At 43.0% G+C, this 10,000-nt stretch overlaps 3 protein-coding genes across 4 annotated transcripts in view; all 3 read right to left on the minus strand.

Moving 5' to 3' along the window:
* The window catches only part of Impbeta11 (importin beta11), a 7,239-nt gene extending 1,825 nt beyond the window's left edge, over positions 1–5,414 (minus strand). Inside the window, exons 1-9 of the mRNA XM_043021626.2 lie at positions 5,280–5,414; positions 4,012–4,131; positions 3,563–3,814; positions 2,229–3,455; positions 1,890–2,057; positions 1,356–1,621; positions 836–1,100; positions 466–702; positions 1–217 (exon numbers count right to left, since the gene is read on the minus strand). The exon at positions 1–217 is cut by the window's left edge and continues 1,825 nt beyond it. Of these exons, the coding sequence (XP_042877560.1) occupies positions 1–217; positions 466–702; positions 836–1,100; positions 1,356–1,621; positions 1,890–2,057; positions 2,229–3,455; positions 3,563–3,814; positions 4,012–4,131; positions 5,280–5,414 (2,887 nt within the window). The remainder of the gene's footprint in view (positions 218–465; positions 703–835; positions 1,101–1,355; positions 1,622–1,889; positions 2,058–2,228; positions 3,456–3,562; positions 3,815–4,011; positions 4,132–5,279) is intronic.
* A 112-nt stretch (positions 5,415–5,526) lies between these two features.
* Positions 5,527–6,009, minus strand: LOC122256737 (hydroxyacyl-thioester dehydratase type 2, mitochondrial-like). The gene has a single exon (XM_043021623.2). It carries the CDS (start codon positions 6,007–6,009, stop codon positions 5,527–5,529), a length of 483 nt encoding a protein of 160 aa, XP_042877557.2.
* Positions 6,010–6,149: 140 nt separating this feature from the next.
* The window catches only part of LOC122256743 (armadillo repeat-containing protein 7), a 13,027-nt gene continuing 9,176 nt past the window's right edge, over positions 6,150–10,000 (minus strand). For both annotated transcript variants that reach the window (XM_043021628.2, XM_043021629.2), the window contains exons 4-5: positions 7,704–7,841; positions 6,150–6,286 (exon numbers count right to left, since the gene is read on the minus strand). In XM_043021628.2, coding sequence (XP_042877562.1) covers positions 6,150–6,286; positions 7,704–7,841 — 275 coding nt within the window. The remainder of the gene's footprint in view (positions 6,287–7,703; positions 7,842–10,000) is intronic.

Here is a 10,000-nt window from a genome sequence, read left to right on the forward strand (position 1 = left end):
CCAACAGCTTGCGGCAGTTCTCATCGAGGTCCTGAGCCAACGTCATGATGGTGGTGACATCGGTGCTCTGCTGCAGCCGCTTCATCTGCTGCCCGAGGAACACCCGCAGTGAAATGGTGTGCACTGGGTCCTCCTGTGCAATAGCCTGCCGCCGCACTACATGCTCTGTCTCCAGCTCAAACAGCTCAGGCGACCCAAGTCTGCCTCCTATTACAACCTGAGAGAGAAAGAGAGAGAGAGAGATGGAATATGTAAAGTTGAATGTTGTAACAATAGGTATCAGATGGTAAGGAAGGATTGCGGGGTTTGATCATGGTTAATGGGGGACAACTACAGCTATTGCTTCTACTAAAAACAAAAATAGGAGAAGAGGAAAAAATAAAAAACAAGATAACAATATATAGACAAAAATGAAAGAAATGCAATGAAAACAACAATAAAAATTCTTAACCCCATCCAACTAACCAGCTTGTCCTGTGTGGAGTCCTCCATGGTAACATCGAACACCACCTCAGCCACAGCAGTTACAGCATGCGGCCACACTTTGAGGACTGGGGGCCAGCCAGTGCCACACAAGTAGGCAAGGCCCAGAGCACAGAGCTTGCGCCGCTCCTCAGGGGATGTCAGGGCCAACTTGTCTGACCATATGCTCACCACACGCTCTAGCACTTCCTCGGGAGACTTGGACTGGTCGCCAGCAACCTGGGTGTTTGTTTACAACATATATACTAACACTGGAAAAAACACTCATCATCTATGTAAATAATTACAAAATAACACAAATCAAGTGAAAAAAAAAGAAGAAGAAGAAGAAGAAGAAGAAGAAGATACACACCTGATTTATGGCCCAAGTGAAAATGGGTTCTGCATACAGGACCAGCCTTGCTATGACAGACAGGTACATCCCCATCACCATTGGGTACTGATCCCCATCAGCTACCACTTTCATAAACCCAGGGATCAGAGGCTGGACTAAATTAGCCCCCTCCACCGGAAGGACACGCATTATCATCTCCACAGATCGCAAGACAAGAACAGTGCCTTCGCTCTTCAAGTCAGTCAGCATAGAACTGAAGCCTTCAATTAGGCGAGAACCATACCTTGTAAAATAGAGATTACACATAAACAACCTCTTGCCTTTCATTAATGGCATACAGAATAGAGCTAAAATTAACAATCATTATATTCATCTTTCACAACAAGACAAAAGCAATGTAAATACTTTCTAAGATTTCATCAATGTTGCATGGACTTTCTCTTATCAAGTAACATAATTATCATTTCCCTTCTGGCAAGGTAAACATGCCACAAAATATAAAACCAAAGAGCACTAATCTCTTCATCAACAAACTTACTTAGAGAGAAACTGCTGTGGGCAGAGTAGAGTGTAGGCTGTTGTGATCTGCAGGCAAAGTCTCAGGTTCTCTGACGACAACTCCATAAGAGGTAACATGTTGTCGAACAGCTGAAGAAGAGCATCATGGGGGGTTGCCGTATTCTCAAGGGTGGTCAGCCAAAGTAACAAACCATCCTCAAGCAGGTATACGTGGCAGTCTTCCCGGACATCAGTCGATATGCGAATGATGTTTATCAAGAATTCATGTAGCCCTTCGCTTTCCCGCTGAATGGAGGAAGAAGAGGTTACAAAATATTACATTTGGGTCAACCTAAAACAAATTAAAGACTTTGTTTTGCACATGCAATCGAGGTTTATATAGAATAAGAAAAATCTGATTATTAGTAAATAAATAAAAATATGAACTTACATCCCATACTAGAAAATTGGCTTGATACAAATCAAGTTATAATCATTCTAATACATTAAATCTAAGTCTCATAGGTATACTAGGAACAAGGAGAATAAGAAGAAAATACCTGGTAATGCTTACCATTAATCCAGTGACCATATGTACAAGTGTGGTGAGAATGGCACATCTAAGCATATTGTGGTCAGCAGACTCATCCCACAACCCAGGGAGGTACTGGGCCAAGGGAGCTGCGTGTGGCTGGATGCCAACGCCAACAACCTCTATCATGAAGGACATTACATGAAGGACCTGTAAAATATAGCATTGTGGATTGAAAGGATTCACATATGTATATCATCATCAGAATCCCACTCAAGAATATATAGGAAAATCAAATAATCATATATGAACTTTCATCAGGATTAATATCAAAATCAACAAACAGCATATCAATAATTATATCATTATTCATTTTCTCACCTGCATTTTGGTGTCACATTCATGTGCCTCTTTCAGAAGATTGAACAAGAGCCCAAAGATGGTCGGGAGGTACGGCATGAACTTTTCAGGGTCGAACTCAAAGTCATCAACAGAGTGCTTAAGTGTCATGGCAGCACTGAGGCGGACCACAAAGTCTTCCTCAGATGACAGGAGGTGGATGCAGGCCTCATAGAGTGTGGGCCGGTGCTCAGGAGAGAACTTGACACTCGTCCACTGGCCAATGAGCCAGATTACGCGTCGCCGTATGATGCGGTAGTTGGAGTCCTTGACCTTAAGTTCATTGATGAGGGAAGAGGTGAACCACTGGTCAAAGTCAATGTCATCAAACAGCTCAAAGGCCGCTAGGCCCACTGCATTGTAAACAGCATCCTTCTGGAGGATCCCGTGGTAGTCGCTCGGCTCAACAGGCTTGTGAGAAGACCGTACCATGTCCATTAGCACAGCTGTGAGTGCACTTCTGTACTCGTGGAACAGAGACACAAACAAAGTCTCTGTGCAAGGCCTCAGGCTGTACTTCCAGGATTCCCCACCCTCCACCTCCATGCAGAAGCCCTCAGGATCGGAATCCCATGCCTCCAAATCATCCTGCGTCAGAAGGAAGTAGTGAGAGATGAGCTTGTGGCACATCTCAGCCAACACGGTATTGGTGAAGAACTCTGACTTAATCCTAAAGGCCTCCAATGTCTGTGGGTCCTTGGTGTCCTCAATGACCTTGCATGGCTTGTACTCTGGGCACAACAAAATGGTCTTGATCAGGTTCAGGCACTGAACTGTGAATCGCTCAAAGATCAGTCCCTCCCCGGCTGGTGTGAATACATAGTATGTTGTTAGGTCTAAACTTGGTTTTATGAACTGGAGATAGGAAAAGGGATAATTTTCTAGCATATCCAATAATACTTTAGTAAGGAGAACTACATATTTCCCCCCAATAGTCTTTATATGTTCGTTATTTTCATGCTGTTTCCGGAAACCCAGCATCACTTTAATGCGATCAAATACAGCTTCCACAAACATCGTTGCATCCTGATTCTCATGAGGCTTCTTGAACCCATGGATGAGTAATTTTCGCAGAATTTTTAGAGCTAGGTGTGAGCGCTCCAGGCAGGGGACCATAACCTCATTGTTCTGACCGGAAGCCACAAGGAAAGCCTCTGTCTCCGATCTCCATAACTCTAGCAGGAATGTAAACATCTGGCTTGTCAGCTCCTGGAAAGTGTAACAATTTTTGTATGAATCTCTGCACATTCAAATAAAAACCAAACAAAAATAATCAATACATATTAGATGACAATTCATATGCAGTTCCCACTTACTTGAAATGTCCTCCTGTCTGCTGCTAGCCTCTTAGATGCGAGCTGTTTAATGACATGATGCAGAGTAAGAAGTGTTCTGTGCTGCACCAACTGGTCAGAACTTTTTACAGCTTCAAAGAGTGCTGGTAGCAGGTCTGGCCACTCCCTTGGACAATCCACTCTAGCTATCTTGGCTATAAGAACTGCCAGCTGCGTGGCAACTTGTGGGACAGGTTCTCGAAGGTTGTGTAGAAGCCCACATTTTATGCGAGCCTGAAATAAAAGTTTAGAAGCTATGATGATGTGGACACTTCTATGATGAAACAGAACAAACTTCACAGGTTGAAATACATTTTGCAGAAATTTAGTAAATGTGATGCAGGAAAAAACAAAACATGCTGCTCTGGAGTTGACTCACTGGGAGAATAATATAAGCATCAGTCTAATGTTGCAGTTGCACACAACCCTACCTTTTCTTCCTCACTAATTGCTTTGGGGGCTGTTTTCCTCCAATATCTATCAACGCCATTTTTGAAGTAAAGCACAGCTAGCCATCGGACATTCACTTCCAAGGTGTGTTCTGAGAAGATCTGCAAGAGAGGAAGAACATCCTTGTCTTTTCTGCATTACCATCAGAAATATATCATCTATGTAATGTGAAAATTTGTGAAGCAAACAGTAAAACAATTAAAATATGCAAAAATTTACCACAGTTCCTACTGATAAGGAGCAAATGACAATCATATTCAACCCACAAAATGTGCCTGTTCTTTAATTAAATGTTTCCTGAACGGCACAGAGCTAATACAGGCTGTTGTATCGACTCTTCATCATAAAAACTGAAGAATTTTAGTACTGGACATGAAAGGATTACCTACGGGAGATAATGAAAAAAATAAAGCAAAAGAAGAAAATATCCACTCTATATCTTTGCTGTACAACTGAAATCAAAACGAGTTCCATAATGATATTAAATTTGTCATTGGAAGATTTGGTCTCGGATATAGATTGTAATTCCTCTACCTTCTTCTGAAATGGTCTTTTTATATTATGATTCTATTTCTTAGCCCTTTTAGTTATAACAATCCTTTTTTTTTTCTTTTCTTTTTTCCCCATTCATGGCCAGACTGTGCCTTGATCTGATCTACCATGAACTCAATACTATTAATTTGCATTCTAAAAAAAAAACAAAAAACACTAAACCTTCATAATTATCATTTCTAGTAAACTCTACCTTCAAATTTCCCGTATTTCCATTATAGTTATCCATAATTGACAACTATAATTACTTAATTTTTCATGTTCCTTTACAATTTTCCTTAAATCTGAAAAATTCCCTTTTCTTCATCATCTATTATAGGTTTCCTCTCACTTTTAATTGCATTATTCTATGAGTATAATAACAATGTAATCATTGTACGGCTCTTTTATATAAAATAAAGGGCAGCTCTTTTTTTCTTTTTCTTTTGAGCCTTAGTACATTACTTAAAAATCTCTTGATGATGTACTTGCACATCTCTCTTTTTCTGACTTACCACTTTCTCTTCCCCTAAAGCTTTTGTTTAAAGGTGATGCCAATGTCTTGCTATGCTTACCAGGAACAATACCACATGTACAAGACTTCTTCTTGAAGACAACCTTAAGTAGTGGTCTTTTCTCCTTTTGAACATAATTCTCTAGTTATGGGTCTCTTTGAGTATAAAATATGGCTGAAAGCAAAAATAAAGACAGCACTTACCTCGACTAAAGTTGAATAAAATCCAGGCTCTGTCTCCCACTCCTGCAGCTGCTGTTCAGCTGGTTTGAGGGTTGCAGCATCCTGGCTTGTTGCCCTCCTTAGGGTGTCCAGCACCAATTCCTTTCCCCCACTCATAATGCTGTGCGTTGTTCTTTTGCTCGGCTTTTACTGTCACAGGTTCTTTTTATAAATTTAATTTAAATCACATTCTCAAGCATGCATCTTGACAATCCTTTCAACCAGCCCTTCACTTGTTTGACAATTGCTGATGTACAAGCTTTGCTATTCCCCACAACACAACCTTGCCTGAGCTGGAACGGCAAGAAAACTCAACAGTGATGATCTTCCTGAGGTCCTTCACCCTCACAGAGACTTCAACCTCCTCTCCAACGTAGCAAGGGGATGGGAAGTTCAGTTCTTGCTTAATCACGACTGTTCCTGGGCCTGGTAACTGAGTGCCTATAACTGAAGAAACCAAGCCGTTGAGGAAGGCTCCGTGAACCACGCAATGCTCGAACTTGGTGCACTCTCTCACATACAGGTCATCTGTGTGGATGGGATTGGTGTCACCCGTAAGGCTTCCGAACTGTGTCACGTCCTCCTTTGTTATCCTCTTCTTCAGAGTTGCATCATCGCCCACTTTCAGAGCCAAACATCTTCTGAAGCCCTTAACTATACTTCCAACTGAACAACGCACTACACTACGTGGAACACCATAAAGCAAAGGCATTGAAGTTGCAGAAGGAAGTGCATAGAGTCAAATGGAATTAACTTCTACAGTCACCCTCTCCAACAACAACAGTTTCTTTCTCTACGAGTTTTTACATTCAAGTGAGGCAAAATATGTCCATCTTAGTTGTGGTGTGTTTCCTACAATGCTTTCACTCTCTGCACTTGTTCTGCAGTGCAATAATCCTCAAGGAAAACCTTTGCCAAGTTTCTGATCCTGGGGTTGTCACTCTCTGAACTCCTCAGCATCTGCTCAATCACTTTATCAGAGGTAATATCTGTAAAATAAAAAAAGAAGAAGGATATAACAGAATCTAAAATGGCTGAATAAACTACCCACGGTATCCTCACACACACACACACACACACACATACACACACTCGCACGCACACACACACACGCACACGCACACACACACACAATGTACACACACACACACGTACACACACACACACACACACAGGCACACGCACACACACACGCACACATATATTGGTCAGTGCAACTAATAAGATTTAACCTTTCAACTATTGAGGGCAGTACTTACTAAGAAAGCATATACACCTATCATTAGAGATGATGATAAAAGACAAAATTCTATACACATACCATACATAAAATAACAAACAAGAACGAGTGTAACTTCTTTTCCCTAATACAAAATAAAGTTGTAAGAAACACACAAACAAGATGATCAATCACAGAAACATTTGTACTCACTCACTCTCTTTCTCCCTGCCCTCATTTAACCACTCACTCTCTCACTCTGTCTATCTGTCTGTCTATCTCTCACCTAACCTAAAGAAAATAAATAGTATTGAAGATGCTAATGTTCTCTCAATGAATACATTCACCAAAACTGGTAATACCTATGAAATGTTTAAAGGAGTATGCATACAGAAACTGATAGACTACCAATATTTTCAGTGCTAGTGAATTCCCAAGCATGATGAGGATGAATATCATTAACCCTTTGTGGATGGGTGGCACCACTGTGATGCCAGAAGGGGTTTTGACCATATGCAAAGTGTTTAAGATGCCAGTTTGGCTGTTTTATCAAGGGGCACTAGAAGTAAGGAGGAGTGTCTACAACTGTAAACAGTTTTTTTTCCTTGTTACCATAAAGAAAATGTTTCATCAAATTCTGTACTACTTCTTCCTTAAATTTGAGAGAGCCTTTAGAAAACATGCAAGAAATTGTAATAAAAGAGTATACAAATCAGATAAAAAAGATACAAGCAGCTCTTTGCAAAGTCAAGATTTAATTATTGTATAAATGTCAATGAACAAATAAAAAATAACCACCACTGATGTAGAGACACTACATAAAATGTTACCTATTAACCCCTACACTCACACCAACACATCCACTCAGGCCTACACTCATGCACACTTAACCCATTCGCGCTGGATGACGTGCTGACATGTTTGTGGTTTTTGCGTCAGACGCCGGTGATGAGTTATCTGGGCAAGGCCGGCACTCGGGGTGAGTGAGCGGGCAGCCCAGGCTCGCGGCTTGTGCGCCCGAGAATCTCGAGGCGTTAGGCTTATGGGTTCGAAAACCCCGGCATTACGACCATGCAAAGCTGGAATCGCCCCAGCGTGAATGGGTTGAACAGACATACTTGACCTTGCCTTACCAGTGCAGCCTTCTGATCTCTCTCATCATTTTCACTCATTTTCTTTTTACTCACCTTTCTTTGACTCTGGTGTGACAAGGAACATGAGCGTTGTAATAGCAGAGAGAACAACAGTCTCTTGCTGTGATGACAGACAACCGGCTAACAGGTCAACTCCTCCCTGGCAGATTATGTAGGCCTTGTTTTCCTGATCTGTAAACACAATAACCAAATGAAAAAATAAACATACAAATGTGCATGTTTCATCTCTTGTGTGCTTCCCTACTCAAGAACAATTACTTGACGAAGTAGCAGCAGCTGTAGAAGGATGCCTTAAAAACTCTATAATACTCAACAATAATTTTTTCCAACAACAATACACCATGCCTTTCAAAATAAATCCAATTATCAAATAGACCTATGTTTAGGAGGAGGAGAAGCAGAAGGAACAGAAGAAGCGTATATACCTTTTCACTTCATCACTTGCTAGCCTTTATTAACCCATTGTGTACGGGTGTCATGACATACATGATGTAGGAACTTTGGCCTGACGACGGGCGTCATGACGTACATGACGTTCGGGGATTTTGGATCACTGTGATATTTTATTTTGCTATGAAAAAGGAATGAGTGATGATGGCTACTGCAGTCATAATTACTATAATCACTGTAATATCGTGCTAGCTTAACGTCCAAAACCTATATGGCACCACTTTTTCCTATCACCAGCAGGAGAGAGAGCCTTGAATGGCAACAATCCATGGTCTCTAGCAAGCAGTCTCTATAGAGCGATGGCACACACTAAGTTGATGAACCCTTGCTCTAAAGTACCGCCGATGAAGGATGTGTAGGCAGAACGAGAAGAGGAATGTGACTCAATGCATACCTAGTGTCTAAAATGTGCTCCTGTGCCAATATAGATGCTTTTCACTGTGGCACTCACAGTCACAAGCACAGGTTTCCTTCCTCTTCCCATACTTGGGGGTATGGATCGATAAGAACCTCACCTTCCGCTCCGAGATCAAACATCTCTTAGACCGGACCAAGGCAAGGCTCTCTGCTCCGTCGCCCTGATCACAGTAAAACCTGGACTCAAAACGAAGCCGCCAGGATTATTCTGGGTGCCCCTGGGTGGGCTAAGGTTACTAACCTCCTCCTGGAGGCCAAACTCTTTCCCCTGGACACCCGGATTGATCAGATGGCGGCCCAGTTCCTTGCAAATGTCCTACAGTCCCCACTGGACTCGCAGCTAAGACAGAGAGTGCAGCGTCGGCTTGCACAAAACCAAGAACTCTTTGCTAACAACACCTGGCTGTCTCAGACAACCAGAGTGCTGAAACGCTTTGAGCTCAAAGAGACACTACTGATCAAGGGCATGGACCATCCCCACCCTGACTATGTCTCAGCCCCGCCGTGGGCACGATCCTTGATAGAATTCTCTGTCATGAGTCTATCAAGAAGAAAAACGCAGTACTCACCGCCTCTATTGAAGGCTGAGGCGGAGAGGAACATTACAGCAATCACGCCGCTGAACAGTAAAACCTACTTCACGGATGGTTCTGTAGACCCCACCACCCGCACTGCAGGCGCCGGTTTTGCAGCAAGGGGCATAGAGAAAGCTATGCGGGTATCAGACAATGCCTCCTCGCTCCAGGCAGAGGCAGTAGCTATTATGGGAGCCCTAGCCCATGCAGCCCAGACGGACGGGCATGTTGTTATACACACAGACTCTAGGGCCGCCATTGACAGCCTGCAACAAAGCACGCCCCTTGATAACGTTTACCTGATAACCTCGATTCTCACCATTGCTCAGAGAATCCTGGATCAGGGAAGACGCATCATCATCAACTCCAAGCCATGTTGGTATTGAAGGGAATGACGTAGCTGACAGGTTAGCTGAGGAAGGCAGGAAGAAACCCTTGAGTTATCTTGTGGTGCATCCTGGAACTGCTAAGGCGTAAAACGATGGTTGCAGGGCAGGTCGGTGCCCTGCAGCGACACAGAGAGGAAGCGAGAACCTCCCCTCGGCCAGCTGGTACTCAAACGCCACAGGCTATGAGTCGCTGATACTCTCTCCCAGAATATCAAGGTGTGCTGAAGTCAGTCTGCACAGACTGAGAATAGGCTACCCTTGTGCGTGGCAAATCATCCCACTATTGGCAAGATGAGCTACGCTGTGAGTATTGTGGCGCGCCGGACGCCTAATTAGAGCCCTACCTGATGGATTTCGAGCACACTCGGTTCCTCAGCCAGGGCCCAGGGCTGGTTAGAAGGCTATGCCTGTCATTAGCCCCCTGGCAACTGAGCGCCTACAGGCAATCCGACCGCCAAGGTAAAAGTTCAGTCATGATGATCATATAGCCAACAGAGAC

This window comes from Penaeus japonicus, unplaced genomic scaffold, assembly GCF_977035675.1.
Source record: "Penaeus japonicus unplaced genomic scaffold, GWHDUDI00000001_assembly GWHDUDI00000009, whole genome shotgun sequence".
Classification (NCBI taxonomy): Eukaryota; Metazoa; Arthropoda; class Malacostraca; order Decapoda; family Penaeidae; genus Penaeus; species Penaeus japonicus.

Excerpts from the sequence above, each read along its gene's own strand:
- LOC122256737 (XM_043021623.2), bottom strand. The coding sequence starts at position 6,009 with ATGCCTTTGCTTTATGGTGTTCCACGTAGTGTAGTGCGTTGTTCAGTT.